Consider the following 17,950-nt stretch of genomic DNA (forward strand, 5'->3'; position numbering starts at 1 on the left):
AGCCAGACCTGTTAGTGAGTGTTAAACTGGTTCTCTCTCTGATGAGAAATGGAGGCCATTACCAGCATTGTCAACCACAAGAGGCAAAATGCTTTCTAATTTTAAGGTGTCTTTGAAGAATGGTCATGTTTTAGTTTTCAAGTTACATTCCCACAACTTCCTCAGCGGAGTGCAGCATTCAGAAAATGCAGAGTTAATGATATTTACCAGGTTTAACAAATGGCCATCTCTAGTGTTTCACATCAGGCTGCCATTGTTTGCTGAGAAGAAACCAAAGAGTTCAAATGTGATCACAGCAGTCAACAGTTCTGAGAGGCAAACTTAAACCACACATTGAGGGGACCAGTAGAATTTTAAAACTTTTTTTACCAACATCTGATTTCCATTGATTTTGACTGAGCTATGTCTACAGCAAATTGGCTGCATAATTTAGACATTTAATAGGATCACCTAAACTTTAAAGAAGTGCAAGTTGAATTTCGGTTCGTAGTATTTTCTCAAGACAAGCCAACATGGTTCAGATACATCTTTTAAACTTATTTTCAAAACAGCAAAATGCAGAAATTAGTATGTCAAGGGAGCAGTTATTAAAAGCAAAGCAGCAAACAGGACAATACAGACAAACTGAATACAACGAAATTAACACCAGAAATTAAAATTAGTTAAAATAACCAGTGTGATGAATATGTACAGTTTAGGGATACTGGTAAATAACATTTGTGATCCTATTTTCATAAAGTGTTTGTTATTGTGTATATCTCCTATACCGAGATTGATTAATCTGTGTGCTGCCAGCTGCATAATTAAATATGGAGGATATTTTCGACTTGCACACAAAGAGCTCCTGTTACATTTCAACCTTCCACCCCATGCCGTGCTCCCAGGCAACTCATAGCCACAGCTGTTTTGCTAGCTACCAATACCACTTACCTGCAACATGAACGGGGAGGACAGGGACTAATTGCAGGGACAACTGTTCCCGACTGCGGGGTTTGCAGTTGTCTGGGCCTGGTCCAGGCCCTGTTTATCTCAACCTCTGTTGGCAGTCGTACACACACCACACACACTATGCTCTGATTTAACCAGAGGCAAAGCCCCCGCCAACCCCCACTCCCTCTCATCAAACATTCATAAAGGCAAGGTTCTCAATGATTTTCTGTCTCTTCCCGTATTCACAGCTTGTTGTCCTCACCCTCCCTGTCTCCTGCCAGTCAGACAGCGGAAGTCAGGCGGAATTACGCCTGAAGTGGCCGCTGGCTCCCAGTGTGTGTGTACATGTTAGTGTCTGTGTACTTAGTGGTGTGTGTGTGTGTGTGTGTGTGTGTGTGTGTGTGTGTGTGTGTGTGTGTGTGTGTGTGTGTGTGTGTGTGTGTGTGTGTGTGTGTGTGTGTGTGTGTGTGTGTGTGTGTGTGTGTGTGCCTGCCTGCCTGCCTGCTCTGGTCGCCGTTAGGTGGAGACACAGGGGTGGCACATGGGCAATAGGGCAAAGGGACGAATGGGCAATGACATGTTGATGTTGTACTAAAAATGTTATGAGCCCCCATGCTGGGAGAGGAGTTCGACCCCACCCTCGCTCCTCTTCCTCTCGTGTACTCCTTCCGTTGTTCTTTGTCTTCCTCCCCAACCCCTGAGCCCTGCGCATCACGACAGCTTCCACTCTGGATCTAAAACTAGCTCAATCAGAGCCCCAGTCACCAGGCCCAAGGCACACCATCTGTAGCCCTCTTAGTCCTTCCGCGCGCACACGTGTTTGTGTGTGTGACTTTGTCAGTGTGTGTTTACCGCCTTATTTGTGTGTGTGTCCATTTGCATGCAAGCTTAGAAGCATGGGTGTGGGTGTGGGTGTGTGTGTGTGCGTACGTGTGTGTCTGCGAACCCAAACCACCATGCCTCAGCCTGTTAGTCTTGCTACTTACCAGGCTTAGCCAGATGAGGGCCACTCAGCCCGGATCTAATTCCTTCAACTCTGGCAGCACTTCACTGCTGGCTCTTTTTTGCCTCTCAAAGTGTGCATCTGTGACCTTGGCTGACATCAGAGGGGGTTAAACTGTGGACTTGGAGATGCGGCCACAGTGATTGAGTTGTAAGCTAGCTTTTGGATCAGAGCTTCCGCGCAGCCATCTGGGTTTCTGTGAGGCTCAGAAAGAGGTTATCCTCTCTTACTCCCCACAGCTGACCCCGGATCAGCTGTAACGGCAGAGAATTTAGTACGAAGCATCCTCGCTTGGATAGGTAGCGCAGAGCGGGGATGACTGCGGAGTGGAAGAATCATTAAGGGAGGAAACTAATGAAGAGAGTTGATCTCTGTTCAACAACTGTACTTCAGTTGTAATCCCTCTGACTTTAATATGCTCAGCTCTGCTTGTGGCTTTTGTCTTAAAGTTGTCTTTGTGGCAAACAAGCTAAGCCTGCGTCACCTTCAACTTTGACGTTATTTCTTGACTTGACTCAACAATGAACACCCCCTCTCTACTTTCCTGACATCAGTGTCAGTGTGACAAAGGGTTGGGTTCTGTGAAACACAGTTCTCTGATGCGGGTGTTACAGTTATTGCATCAAGTCCTAATATTGTCACTACAAACAGAATACTATTAAGTACCTGTTATATCACAAAGAGCTTCTATTTCAACACCCACAACATTTTTCAATGAGTGATTTACACCCACACCTAAAACACACGCACCAACTCATCTGCATAGGCAGGTACTTACTCACACACACACCATTATGCTGCGTTCTCCGGCTTGCTGTGTGAACCCTTTGCATCCTGTTCGGCGCAGCGCCTCAGGGCCTAGCCTGGCTGCTCTTCCAAACAAATTGCTGGCTGTTCACAATGTTTTAAATGCTGAGGCCCTTTAATTACACTATTTACTTAATAGGGTGAAACAAAACTCGTGTTCACGCAGCGGGAGCACCAGGTGATGCAGAAGTTCAAACACCTGGTGGAAAGCACTCCTCTGGCACACGGCATACACATGTGTACGCATGGATGCACACACACTGGGTTACAAATACTATAGGCCTCTTTCGTCTGTGGGTAAGAAGCTTTTTATTTTGTGGGTTTGCTGGAGGGAAAAAAAAGATGTCCAGAAAAGTGCAACTCATTCGTTAGCGTATACTCAGCCCGACATTTTCAGAGTTAGTTCATCCCGTACTGTAAACACAGTGAGTAATCATAGTTTTTGTTGTTGATTTATAGCAGATGTCCATGTGGGAGTGTGAACATCATCTCCCACTGTGTGCCACTCCTTTGTTTGTCCATTCAAAGGTTAACGAAAAAAAACAAAACGAAAATAAAATGAAAGGCTTCAAGAATGATGGCAGTCTACCTGTTTGATTTCACGATCTGATATAATTATCTGACATAAAAAAAAACAACAATCTGAATTAATATGAAAATCAAGTGTTGAGTTTTTGCTGTTGGTTTTTACGAGAATGTCTTGTTGATTGTCATATTACAGCCTTCACTTGGATCTGGCACTTTTATTGGTTATAAGATTTATGACTGTTTCAGTGGGGTGTGTTTACTATCACTGGTCTGCTGAGCTTATTGTGTGATCTCATCATGACAAAGCAGTGTCAACAATGAGGTGACTTTGTGTGCAGTTTTGAACAAAATGTCATATGTTTTAGATGTTTCCCGCTCTTGTTTCTTCCCATGCTTTGTTAAAAAGGGAACAGCAAATTCCCTGTCTCAGTTTAATACACACATTTCTGAAACCTAATATCTGTTGTGCAACAGTTTAGAGCTTCTATCTCACAGTTTTGCTTTACACAAAGGCTTCAGAACTTAACACCACATCCCCTAGAGCTACAGGGATGACATGTAACCAGGCAATTTAAGTTACAATAGACTATAATTAGCTTGGCCAAGCCTAACCTCGCCATTGTCACCTGAAGACAGGTGGGAATTGTGCCTACGTTGGACCGACCTCATCGTGTGACTGGGGTCAGGTGTCATCCAATGGCTCGGCTGTACTGCCGTCGAGGCAAGCATCATCCATCACCGGCTTTATTGCACCGTTCAGATGATGCCCACGAGGCACTGACGCTGGGCCTGGAGGGAGGGAGCATGCGATGCAGGGGAGGGACAAGGGTTAAAAATTATCGTTTTACAAGATCGCTCTCAACACAACAAGTTTTCACAGCAACGGTATGCTATTGCCTTGGAAAACTAAGAGTTAGTGCTCCCTACTCCACATTAACCATCTTCCCGATTCCCGAACAGCAGATTTACAGCCTCGCAACGCCGAGCTGTGAAAAAGTGCAATCATTCGCAGGCTTGTAACCTCTTTACCCTCGCCATCAAGTCCTCCTATTGCTTCATTTTCTCTCCTGGGCTTTACAAATAAACAGTGTCATCAGGAAAAACTTCAGTGTCTCTTCACAACCAACTGTAATTAGTTTTGCCTGTATACATAAAAATACTTCACTCTGGTATTTAGCCACGTGTGGCTCGTTTGGGACGCTAAGTCGAGCTGTGCAGCTTTGTGTTATCTTTAGGGTCTTACTGACAAGACTCAGGAAACTTTTTTGTTTGTTTGTGTGTTTGGGTTTTCAGCTGCTGCTGAACAGTCCTGTAGCCTGGCACAGGTGGTTAGTAGCCACAGCCCTTCTCATTCCTCAGGCAGTCGGCCTGGAGCACACACATAAACTCTCTGTCCCTCTGAAACGACACACACACCGACAAACTTGTCTCTCTGACTCTCTCCACACACCGACAAACTTGTCTCTCTGACTCTCTCCGTCTCAAACACAGACACACGAACACACACAGACCCAGAGCCTCAGGGGGTGATCTGTCTCCCCACCCCTTGTCGGAACAGTAAAGGGCCAGGAGGACCCTATCTGTTTGTCCTCTTCCTGCTTCTCTTTCTTTTTTTCTTTTCTTTTTTTTTTTATTAGAACCTGATTGCATTTGAACAATAGTTGTCTGCTCGTAAATTTTGCGCCTGTGTTGACATTAGGCCACATTCCATCCCATAGCCCGAGGAGGAGAAGGAGCAGGTTGGGGTGTTCGGTAATTTGTTACGCTGTTAAGCGCCTAATGGACGTCCACCTGGTTTTTTGAGAGCGGTAGCTGCAGTTCAGGGGCTTGCCTCCTTTGCACTTCCAGACTGCAATAGTGTTTTATTGCTTCCAATTATGAAGGCTGTTTAGAGGCTACCTTAGCTTTGTGTGTGTTTTTCTGTTACATCTGGTTCAGCCTGCTCCAGACGGGGCAGGCAGCCAGGCCACATCAAACACTTTGGGTGTGAAGCAGGCACAGACTGTGCAGGTACAACGGAACTCCTCTCTTTTCTGCCACCGACTACAACCAACTCTACATAGCGTACACGGGCCCGGTGCAAACTAAACTCACGCTCGTGTGTTTCCAACTGGCCGGAGATGCCAGATGAGCCCTATTTGTTTCATGTGGTTTAATGAGCAGTCCAGACTGCAGCTGGCAAGAGGGAGACCTCACAGAGTCTGAGGAAGGGGCTGCCCCACCCAAAGGTACCCACGCTCCCTGGCAGAATCATTGTTCCCAGCAGCGGCAGAGCCACGGTGGCACGTGGGTGGGTGTGGGGTGTTTGAAAGCACCATGCGGCACCCACCTCATCCCCCACCCCACCATCCCCTCTCTTGCTAATGCATTTTTGCGTGGTTTCCACAACCATTAATTAAAGGGAAAAGAGTGCATCAGATGTTAGTTTTATTAGCCCAGGCTCCTTAGAGGGAATCAAAATGAAAGGAACATATGTCATGCATTTGATGATGCCCCCTCCCACTCTGATTCTCTCTCCACAATTGCCCACCTCACACACTCACAAAGTGTACAGTCAGCAGCTGTCTGCAGACACAATAGCATGTGATTGATCCTGAGGAAACGGTTAAGACGTGGCCCTGCCCACGCTCTCTTGCTTTCTTTCTGGCTGGCTGGCTGGCTTTCTGCACCACTTTACATTTAACACTGAATGTGGCAGTGATTGGGATAAGAGGAGTTGGGGATGGTGGCCGGGGATCTGAAGCACAGTTCAGGCTCCAATGAGGACAGCTCTGAGAGCTGAGAGAACTCCTGGAGTCCTGGGTGGTGTCGGCTGAGATCCAAAGCGTGACACCTCACAGGTTGGGCCTTGTTCTGAATGCCTCCCTGTTAGATTGCCCTCCGCACAACATCAGTAATATCTTGCACAACACAGTGGAAAGACAACTATGTAGATAAATGCTATCTCTCTGTCTCTTTTACACCAATTATATAACTGCGTGATATTCAAAGACAGATGTGCTCAATCATTCATTTCTTACACAATATTGCACATATTCAGAATGTACATGGATAACTTCTTTCTTTCTTCTCTCTCCTTGGGATGTGATTGCATGCTTTACCTTCAGGGGCAGGCTGATTTATGAGACATATGCCTGTTTTTTCATGACTTGTTTGATTGCATTCTCAGCTATCGGGCACTCAGGCTGCCAAAACTATAAAAATTCACACCTGCACAGGAGTGCTAGAGAGTCCGTTGAAGTGCAGGCAGAGCACGAGGAAGCAGGTGATCTGAGGTATTTTGCTTTCCTTGATCAACACGGGCATACAACGCAGATCAAAATTGACAGGCATGATTGATTGATGTTCGTGTAGCTTTACTCAAGTTTTATTTTTTCAGTGCAGTTTAGATGATGTGTAGGGCACAGCGCATACTTTGGAGATGACTCTATCCATGCTAATACTGTTCTTTTATCTTGTGTCTTTTGAGAAGAACAATACAAAGCATTCGTCTAGTTGTGGTTACAAATATAAGAAGTCTTTGAGTTTTACTCGAGTAAAGCCATTATGTAATGCATACGTTTTATTTATTTAATATTAAAAAAAAAAAGTGTTTTTTTTTTTTTAAACATCCTCAGTTGCACACTTAATAACAGGAATCCTTTCTCAGGCCCTTGAAGTTATAAGATTTAAAAAAAATAACCAAAAGGACGACCAGCTGTGTAAATTATGTGATTATGAGATGTTGAAAATGAATCACATTTTCTTCTGTATTGTCCTAATTACCAATTAGTTCCCACTGAGCACAGTTTGACGTGTTTGCAGAAGTTTAAATGGTGTCCACTGGTGGGCCACAATGATAATGAACCCGTCTTGGACGTCCACCAGACATACAAACGTGGGTCTGGACCGACGGATGTTATACGAGTATAACAATTATGAGTATAATTGTTAGATGAAATGTCTGTACTGACGATACCAGAATATATATCGGTTTAACTTGATTGTATAAGGTAGATTTGCAAGCTGGATTTCTTTACTGGGCAAACATTCAAAGACCGCGTTTTCCCCGTAGCTGCACCAACATTTAGGTCATTTGCGTGACTTTCACCGAAAACAACTGACGAGTTTAGAAAAGATATCGGACATGTCCGAAGGCTGACGTCCCAGCTGTCTCGCCCCATGTGATTACAAATGACCTCCTGTAGCAATAATGCAAGAAGTGTTGTCTCCTATCTACATTCTCTGGGTTCTTTTCACTTGGCCTGACACAATTGTGCATTTATCAGTGTAATTGCATGAGTCGGAAGCACTGATGTTGTCTATTAGGCAGATTTCTATCCTGTTAAGAGCAGAGGGGCTTTTAATGTATGGCCCTGCTAGAGTGTGCTGCTACACAATTACACACGGGCCTGAGATTGAGTGGGCTGATGATGCCGATGATTGGGATGGCGGTGATGGCAGTGATGATATTGGACCACCCTGCACCCTTCTAACAAGCCTTTCAGAGAGAGTCTAAGAGTGAAACAACAAAGTGAAACCGAGGTTAATCATTTTATTTACTCATTTTTCTCTCTCCCTCGCACCCCTACCTCTCTCTCCCTCTCCCTTTCCTTTCTTTAACCAAGTGATGGAGCCTGGACCACGGAGCAGGGGGGAGGAAATCGATGGGGAGCGCATTACAGTAAAACGTATTGATTAGGAGACCTGCGAGCAGTGTGTTGGTCGCGGAGATGGTGGAATGATGCAATGCTTAAAGGAATTTATCCTTTGACTTTTACATTAACCTTTTATTGACTGCTTTGCCTGTCCATAATTAACACTCACTTTAGCTAAAGTGGTTAGTTTGAGCGCAAAGGGGGCTCCGGCCCTTATTGCAGCGAGGGCCGTGGAGCTGCCGCCCCAGCCGCAGTTCAAGTGCACTGTGCTGCGCGGAGGGAAAGGCCTCTGTGGAATAGAGGCGATAGAATCCTAGATACCTTTCACATTAGCATACCATTTGAGCGGGGGCCTGCCAGGCTATAAGGTTTCAGGGCAAATTGAAATGAGTGATTGTATTGCCAATCTCTCTTGACCGAGCGCCAGATGGGATAGTTAGGCCCATATCTGTCTGGGGTTAATCCATTGGAACAGCCTGGACTCACAAACACATTCTCTCCCTCTTTACTCGTCACCAGCACTAACACACGCGCGCGCGCGCGCACACACACACACACACACACACACACACACACACACACACACACACACACACACACACACACACACACACACACACACACACACACACACACACACACACACACACACACACACACACATCTCTTTGTCTTTGACCTTAACTTTAAGGTGGACTGTTCTGCCATGGGAAAGTCTTTTGGTGAGCCTTGTTTGTACGCCACTGTGGCTTACACAGAATTTCTAGCAAGAGCCCTGGAGAGCTTAAGGCACCTCGCTTGATATTGACTTTTTGTTTGGTTCCATTTTAGCAGTCAGGGAACGGTACTCTGTGAACAGTGGTAGATTGTGTAAAAGTGTGTGCTGAATTACCTCCACCATATTATCTTTGATAGTCTTCCAGACTTGATATCTTCTATATCTCTGGTAAACCAGGAGCCTCCTATTTGCAAGCTAATGTTGCAAAGATCCCTTGTCAAATAAATGCAGCGGCTCTGTTAAAGGCGGCTAGCCGGGTCTTTACGGTATGTAGCCTTTCATTATGAGTCAGGGCAGCAGAAAAGAGGCAAGTGTTTTCTCTCATAGCTCTACTGCATGAATACTTAATCGGACAAAATCAAAAGCCTGAGTTCCCTTGGCCTATGGTGTCCTCAAGCTGATGTCAGCAGAACCACACAGTGTGTGTGTGTGTGTGTGTGTGTGTGTGTGTGTGTGTGTGTGTGTGTGTGTGTGTGTGTGTGTGTGTGTGTGTGTGTGTGTGTGTGTGTGTGTGTGTGTGTGTGTGTGTGTGTGTGTGTGTGTGTGTGTGTGCGCTGTCTGGGTCAGTTTGCACACTCTGTAGATATGTATGCCAGCCATGTCCTCCTCCTCCTCCTCCTCCTCCTTCTCTGAAGTGGTGCTTCCTTTAATTCGCACCCTAAATAAATGATGAGAACATTTAAACACACGGCTCGTCGCAAAGCCCCAAGGTCGCCTAATCGTATTATTTATGAAGTGATGTGCTACATAATGGTACTTAGTGCATGTTAACAGATGCTATTATCAGGCCCTGATCCAGAGCACTGAAGATATATTGGACAGTGGATGTTAATGCTGCTCCTCACCACCATAATGCAGCAGCTCTTTAAAGGGCTAACCGCACCAAAATGCAGCACTTAGGCCGAGAGCCAGTCAAACATTAAGTGGCTCTGGTGAAAATATATAACCACAAATTGTGGCAGCCCCCAGCTGTCCCCTGACAACTCTAACATCCCCTCATCTCATCCATAACCGACCCCCATATTCTTATCGAGCTCTCCGTGCCCTCTCCATCTCTTCGCCGGCCACAAGGTGGTGGTGGTCGTGTGTGTGTGTGTGTGTGTGTGTGTGTGTGTGTGTGTGTGTGTGTGTGTGTGTGTGTGTGTGTGTGTGTGTGTGTGTGTGTGTGTGTGTGTGTGTGTGTGTGTGTGTCGGTGAGGGGTTGTTTGAGGTTTTTTTCAGGGCGTGGATAGGGTAAAAAGATATGACAGGACAGACCCTGGCATAATGACTGAGTTGGGAATATAGCTGGCCTTGTGGCTCGAGAAGGAAATTCTGGGGCCACGACCCACAAGCGCACACGCTCCACACACAAATGTCATCCTCCAGCTCTCCCTCCTGCAACCTGCAGGTCAAGGGTCACTCTTATCTGTCAAGAGGCAGAGGGAGGGCAGATTTACAATGACAGCAGAGAGCAACACAGAGTCACAGCAGTAAATATTTACACAGGTCTGACAAAAGATGTGGCGAAGGTCTGTGGGGGCTCCAAACAATGTAGAAATTACAACTTACCCTCCGATTATTAATCACACAGAAATCATGCAGTGACATGAAGAGGCTGGATTTCTCACTGCTCTGTCAGGATAGCAACTACAGAGAGTGATGTTCCTGTGAAAGCATCCCGCTGTGTGTGCCTGTATGCGAGGAAGATGAATGGGACATTAATCATGATACATGATATCGCGGGTTCTCATCACCGTAATAATGATGAAGCCATTTATGGCTTTAGAAACACTTTTCCTGATGCATCACTTTCTCCCTTTCACTCAGTTCAATAAGGTTCACTGGCTTGGATGTTTTGAAGTATTTTAGTACTGCCAAAGAAAGCACAAGTTGCATTAAGACAAATTATTTAAATGTCCCTAACAATATGTGATGAAAAAACTTTGAACCAAGAATTTGAATGTCTCTTTTGTACACAGAGCACAATGACACAAACATATTCTTCATATCCTGGAGGTTCTAGTTAAACCCACTGTTATTAGGACAAACAGCCGGAATCATGAAAGATTTTGGCAAGTAGGGGTTATGGATAGATTTAGGTTGGGTCTCCAGGAAATGAATGTAAGTCAATGTAATGTCACCTGAAGTGAATGGAAACAGGACTGTGTGTGATTTGACACCTTCCAGGTGTAGCAGGGTGAGAAAACAGAACTGTTTGAAAAACGACCTCAGTTTAGTGTATTCGACATGTGAAGAAAATAAGTCGAATGTTTTGTGAGTGAGCAGAGACGTGTGTCATGATGCTGATGAGTGTCTACCAGTTGGTTTTGATGGCAGGGAGGAGTTAATGGGTTTGTTTGTTTCCTGTGTCCTGTCGCCTCAGGTGCCACTCGAGTCTGGCCCAGACATTACCCCCCGAGGAGGCCCCGGTGGACCGGCCCTTCTGGGGTGTGGATGACCCCAGCATGCCTCTGCCCTTTGATCTGGCTGACATCATCAACAGAGTGGAGTCACTGCTTTGGAGGTGGGCCCAAGATGTTGAAGTGTTGAAATGTGCTTATGTACACGTTGAACACACAAACCCACACACACAAACACACGTGTATGTGTATGTACATATATATATATATATGTACATACTAAATACTGATGTAATTATTTATAGACCAATGTGTTACATGTTGTGCTCACCAAACAACAAATACTTAAAAGCTGGCCCAAGGTAACAGCAACCAAAATAGCCACTTAGGGCCACTGCGGGGTCCCAAAAAGAGCTTGAAAAATGAATGACCAGTACAAAAACTTAGTATCTTTTACATCCATAGTCAGTTTATAATAATGTCTAAACCACAAGTTTATTTCACAAAAGGCCTCTTCTTCATTCATAGCATTTGATGAGAATAAAAAGACAAAGATACATTTTGACTGTTGTGTATTTCTTTTTCTTCTCAACAGGATGTGAAGAATGGATGGAGGGAGCGAGAAAGAAAAATTGGGAAAAAAAAGAATCCGCCAGCTTTTTTGAACGGTCCCCACACGAGCTGAGGGGACAGACCACTGATGACACCTTTGTTGTGATCCCACTGAGATTGATTTCCTTTTGATCGGGGCATCTACGTACCCTCCTCTCCCTCCCCTGTACTCCGCCCTCCACTACCCCCAGCTGACCCCGGCATCTCAGCCGACCGCAACTTGGATTTGGCTGGGAAGGAAACCAGACCACCACAGTAGATCCAGAGTCGTGCTTCAGTAACATGCTAACAACGCAAAGCTTAGCACCGAGCTACTAGTGTCACAACGGTCTAACGAAACATACGTAGAACCCGCATTTCAGTGTTAGCATACATTGTGTAACTATTTATTATTTCCGTGTACTCTGTTACTTAATCTCACGTAACCCAGACATGCTTTTATCAATGGATCGACACATTAGCCACAGCACAGTACATACATATATGCTTTGTACTCGTCACACAGTGTTATAACACAGTATAGAAAGGTAAAAAAAAAAACTCACTTTGCTCACATGGCATTGCATTCTTTCCTTGTGCATAGTGTAACTCCTTGTATTATTGTGTTCAGAAGTGGGAATGAGCCTGAAGAGACCAAAGAAAAGATTGTGATAAGAAAGTTATGAATGTCACCCAACGGAGAACATGAAGAATGTGTTGTTCAGTGTTTATGGTGCGCTTGTGTCATATTGATGTGTGACTGTGTGCGTTTGTGTGTTTGTATGTGTACGCTGTGCGGTGTGATCAGTCGTTGGCCCGTGTGTGTTTGTGCACCACGCTCGCTCTCCCACATGTCTCCATGAAGGCGCGCGTGTATGAATGTGATAGTGTGTGTGAGCCTGTAGGCAGCCTGCCAGTTGTTTGTTCTTGAAGATGTGCATATGGAGAAACAGAGACTAGCAGCGGGGCCCCTCTGCCTCTGCAGCTGATGAAAGGCAGCACTGATAGAATGACCCGGAACACAACCGCCGTTTCTCATAATTACAGCTGTTCAATCGCTTTTAATTACCCTTAAAGTGTGTAGAGCACCACATTCCCCTGTAATGCTGCAGGCCATCCGAGAGAGCGAGAGAAAGATCCGGCGCTTCTGACAAAATCCACTTTCAAAAAAAAGCTAAAAAGGGTGGAAAAGGGGGCCGACGTCAAAGCCGTGTAAGCAGCCCTCCTCGTTTGATTTCTCTCTCTATCTAGTTCATGACGAAGTAGAGATGCTGTTTACTATTAAAAATGCAGAATGCACTCCTTTTTTTACTTCTGAAGTTTTTTCCAAGATGTTAATGGTTGCCAAACGCTGTTCTTCTTGCTTCTTCTTTTGCTGCGCCTTTGTTGTTTGTTGTTGTCAGAGAGATTTGTTTGCAGATCGGCAGTAGCGTTGGCTTATTTGAATCACTCTGTGCTCCCTGCGCCACAGCTTGTCTGAAGCAATAGGAATGGCAGTAAATAAAAAAAAACAAAAAAACTGTTTTATCCAATGACCTGCATCCTTCTCATTTTTGAAAAAAATCTCCTGACGCATAACAATTGACAGGTTTTTTTCATACTTGTGTGTGTGTCAGTTTAAATGTTGATTAATTGTATAAGCATGTGTCTCTTTGCCCTCACTCTGTGATGAAGGTGAGTTACGGTGCTTACAAGTAGCCGCTCACTTGAATCTCAGTCTTTCTTAAGATAAATAGGACATCAATGTACAAAGATCTTTTTTTTTTTTTTTTTGATAGTGTAGCTCACTGGCAGGAATGTGCGCAGTAATCCTTCAAGTATTTACAAGTAAATATATAAAAATAGAAAATAATTTCCAAATGAAGTTGCTGTGAGTGCCATAAAGATCATAAAGGTAAATTTGCACAGCCCTCACACGACTGCATCCACTTTTATAACACGAAATCCCCTGTCGACTTTGAAGTCTTGGTGCAATGCATCTGTACATCGGCTCTAAACTCAGTCCACTCACTCTGTGTTTTCTCTAAACTTCAAAGGAACCGGCTGGATTAGCAGAGCAAACAGCTTCTTTGACAGATTGATTGATGGATTGATTGATTGAGTGATGTCACTCCCTCTAATGAAGTGATGGCTAATATTCCTTGTGTCCAAAAGCTCAACTCCAGACCCTTTACCAGCCGCCATCCCACAGGTCGCTTATGTTAACTACTTCCTGTAGTGCCTGAGTGACTGAGTGATGGATGAGTGTGGATCGCTCTCCCCTCGGGGTCCAACTGAAAAAAAAGAAAAAGAAAAAAAGAAGGTCCACACTTGAAGAGACAATCACACAGCGCTGGTGAGAGCCACAGGTATGCATTGTTGTGACCGAGGTCAGCTGCCAGCCAACCACCCAAGCCACCCTCAATTAGGCCAACAATAGGGACAGGGAGAGATAAAATAACCAGGTGTGTGGTGGGGAAAGGTATCGGTTTGGGGTCATATCCCAGTCAAATGTTTCGGTGTGTGGCTATAAGGCCGGGGTTGATTGCAGTGTAGTTAAATGAAATCAGGAAATGGATTTGGTTTCAAATTTAAAACCGTTTTTATATCCAATATGTAAAGAAATTCTCAAGATGTATTGTTTTATTTGGAAGAATAATGATTATATCAGTGGCAGTGAAGGACAATTTTATTCTATATATTGAACTGAGAAAACCTGCCCTCAACCATAATATATTTAGAGTGCCATGTAGTGAAGACTGAACAATCTGTTCTTATTTTTGGACCAGACTAGTTGCAGTAATCAGTGCATGTACAATACACCCTAAAAAAAAAAAAAAAAAATCAAATGTTTTGTACAGGAATGAATACTTGTGTAAAAATGTCTGTGAGCATGCTTTGTACAAATGAATAGCTGCGTGTAACGTTATCTGACACTCTGTGTGTGTGTGTGTGTGTGTGTGTGTGTGTGTGTGTGTGTGTGTGTGTGTGTGTGTGTGTGTGTGCGTGCGTGTGCGTGCGTGTGCGTGTGTGTGTGTGTGTGTGTCCGAGGTTCCAGAGTGCAGCCTGGTGTTGGGGGCCCTGGGGCCACAGAGGCAGTAGTAATTGTAGAAGCAGGCAGAAGAGCTGAAGATAGCATCGCAGCTCTGGGGCGGCTGTCAGCGGTGGGACGGGCCACGCTCATTTGTCACCAAACACAGACAAACACCACTCAGCGCCGACAAAACATTGACTTGATTGACTACATGTGGAGCAACACAAGCCCTAATGTTTTGCAACTGTTAATTGCACTAAAGGTCATAAAAGAGGCAGAGCGAAGAAGTCTCACGTCAGCATAAACACAAGGCAGCACATAAAGTGACTGCTATGTCACTGTAAATTACGCTAGAGGTTACAGACCCAAACTAAATTTATCACTCTGTCTTATTTTCTTGATGAGATTTTATTCATGCCTCATTTAGATTTATCAATGAAAGCTTCTTCTTGAAGTGTTTATGTTAGATGGTGAATAAAATGCCGCTTGATAAGATAAAGATTAAATAATGGAGTGCAGTCACATCTTCCGCCCTCGTCATTAATTGTAACTGGATCTGTGCTACTACTGTTTTATCTATGAAGGTGGATTTGTGTATCCGACAATCAAACACATGTTTAAATTCTACAGTGTGTTCTTTGTCTACATTTAATTTCTGTCGATCAAATCTCCTCTCAGGCCGTGGTCAGACCAAACCCAGGGTCATTTAAGCTGTTGCAATCTGAAGCGTTGTCATCCCGCAGGCCGGCCGTCCTCTCTCTTAGCAGGCTGATCACCGCCGACATGTTCCCCGGCCCCCAGTTCACTTAGTATTAGAGTGAGAGTGAAGTGATGGTGAAGTCTTGATGCTGATGTTGATGCTGTCAGGGGCCTGGCAGCTGAGCAGCTCTGATGAACAGAGGGTATGGCATGATGAGTGTGTGTGTGTGTGTGTGTGTGTGTGTGTGTGTGTGTGTGTGTGTGTGTGTGTGTGTGTGTGTGTGTGTGTGTGTGTGTGTGTGTGTGTGTGTGTGTGTGTGTGTGTGTGTTCAGCTGAAGAGAGCAGTGGAAGTCTTTAGGGAGCGAAGTCTTGCACATCAAACAGCAGTCTGATCAAATGTGGAGCATGTTTGTGGGTCGTCGTTGCGGCCCCGATGGCTCCAGTGACCAGCAGCCCCCAAAATCATCTGTCCTGCAGGACCTCAACCTCTTTATCTCTTCCCCTCTTATTTCCAGTCTGAAGTTGCTGACCCATTTCTCCCATTCACTCCTCATCCTCATCTGAGGCTTCCTGTACACCTCAGGATGTCTCTTAAAAGGTCATCTTTGTAGCATTTCCACATCAATTTATAAACAAACAAAGGCTGAAGATTGGGAGTCTTTATAGGCTTAACTCTCTGTCCATTGTGCCATTTTATCTGATAACACAGATCAACTGGATTGCTTTAGGGCCCCAAACAAGAGCCAGTTTTGCTTATCAGCTGATGCCCAACTTTATCTCCTCTAATCTGGCATCCCTTTAGCTAATGTAATATTAGTGGTTTTCAGTCTCAAAAGTTGATAAAAACCTACGACTAACATCATGATTCAAATATTAAGAAACCAAAATATTGCACTCTCCCACACTGCCAAGGCCTCAGCCCCTTCCCCACTTGCCCACCCTTTACATACACAGAGCTCTGTTTCTCCAGAGTGGCGCTGAAGCATCCGGACACATACCTGTCTCCCTCTCTTACCATTGCGGGCCCTGTTAGCGCCCTGCCATTCATATCAGTGGGATTAAATGGATCGTTTTCCAGCGTTAGCAGCTTCTCCGCCAAGTGGTCTTGATGTCAGGCCAAGCATAATTGAGTCATCTGCATCTCATCTAAAATGGATGAAAGGACTTTTTGATATCGCCCAGCCCAACTGCCCCCCCCCCACACACACACCCACCCACACCCCCCCCCCGTGCCCCCCCCACACACACACACACATACAGCCAATACCCAGCAGGAAAGAGGAAAGGCTCAGGCTACCATCTCTTCTTTTAAGTACGGTAGAACAAGCAGAGAGGAAGAAGTCGATTTGATATTGTGAGCCATCGTTACTTGTGGAATGACAACACAACTGAATTTTATAAAGCAGAAGAAGGGGGAAAAAAAGATCATACATTTGGTTCAGTTTAAGAAAGCAAAGATGCCTTGTCATGGTTCAAACATACCAGTAATAACCTTTTAAACATTACATTTCTCAACATCCTCCCTGTTACTCTACTTTGATTTACAAGGGACATTGCACCATTTACTCTTCTGGTCCATCAGCATCGGTTGTATGATAGCTAGGTATCAAACCAAAGTGTCCAATACACCCATCAGTCCACTACAGGATACCGTGTCAGCGTCACATTTAACCTCACCGAGCAGTCAAAAGTATTCGCACGATTGGCCTGGGTCCAAGAAGGAGGTCACGAGATAGAGATCATGTGACGGGGTAGAAAAGTTTTGGTACTTATGTTACGGGTCCCGGGGATGCTACCACAGCAACGTACATGAATATCCTGTAGTTCAGCAGCAGTGAAGACACGGAGCGTTCAGTTCTTCTTCCAGACTGCATCTTATTCTTAACTTCAGGTTTATTTTCAAAATAAACATAAATGTGCATGTTATATCAGTCTCTAGTACAGTTTCCTACTGTCTCTTAAATGTTTAAATGTCAGAAATGATTTGTATCTTACCATCCTTGACACAATGCATTCACAGCAACTAGCATAATACATATTCAGTGTACCTCTCTCAGTGTGCCACTGTAAGCAACATAAAGTACACTTAATCACCTATATGTGAGTGATTTAGGGCAACTATAAAGATACAGTGCAATTTACAGCAATGTATTTATAACAAGCTACATTTAGCTGTCTGGAAATAGATTTGACCTCAACACTTGTGATGGACCTGCATATAACACACAGAATTACAAAACACGTTCAATAAAGAACATTTAAACGGTGACATGTGCAGCTTTAAACTCTATACACTGCCATTAAACATGAACCAATGTGCAACTCTCTCTTTATCTCTGTTAACTCAAGGCACTTGTTCTGAACTAAAATTACTCACTTTGTACACATATATGCTTTAAACTCATCTTCAGTGTAGTAAACAAAACTCTAAATCTACAACATTCATGTTTCCTACATTCACAAGTTAACATTTCATATAAACAAGCTTCTGACGCTACAAAATATACTTATTCACAAGGCACTGAAACATATGAACACTTTCTGTAACTAACAGCAATGCGAGAGCCCAAATAATTACTGTGCAAAAGTCGATCATCTTAGCGATATCCCTGCAAGATAAC

General features: G+C 44.4%; 1 protein-coding gene across 1 annotated transcript in view; it reads left to right on the top strand.

Annotated features, from left to right (window-relative positions):
- fto (FTO alpha-ketoglutarate dependent dioxygenase) overlaps positions 1-13,804 on the top strand; it is a 122,718-nt gene extending 108,914 nt beyond the window's left edge. The window contains exons 9-10 of the mRNA XM_069690438.1: positions 11,049-11,189; positions 11,621-13,804. Coding sequence (XP_069546539.1) covers positions 11,049-11,189; positions 11,621-11,627 — 148 coding nt within the window. The 3' untranslated portion in view covers positions 11,628-13,804. The remainder of the gene's footprint in view (positions 1-11,048; positions 11,190-11,620) is intronic.
- Positions 13,805-17,950: the final 4,146 nt, after the last annotated feature.

The sequence above is a fragment of the Brachyistius frenatus genome, unplaced genomic scaffold (assembly GCF_029030835.1).
Source record: "Brachyistius frenatus isolate BFR_SWC_R1_liver_20210118 unplaced genomic scaffold, ASM2903083v1 Contig_9, whole genome shotgun sequence".
NCBI classification, from domain to species: Eukaryota; Metazoa; Chordata; class Actinopteri; family Embiotocidae; genus Brachyistius; species Brachyistius frenatus.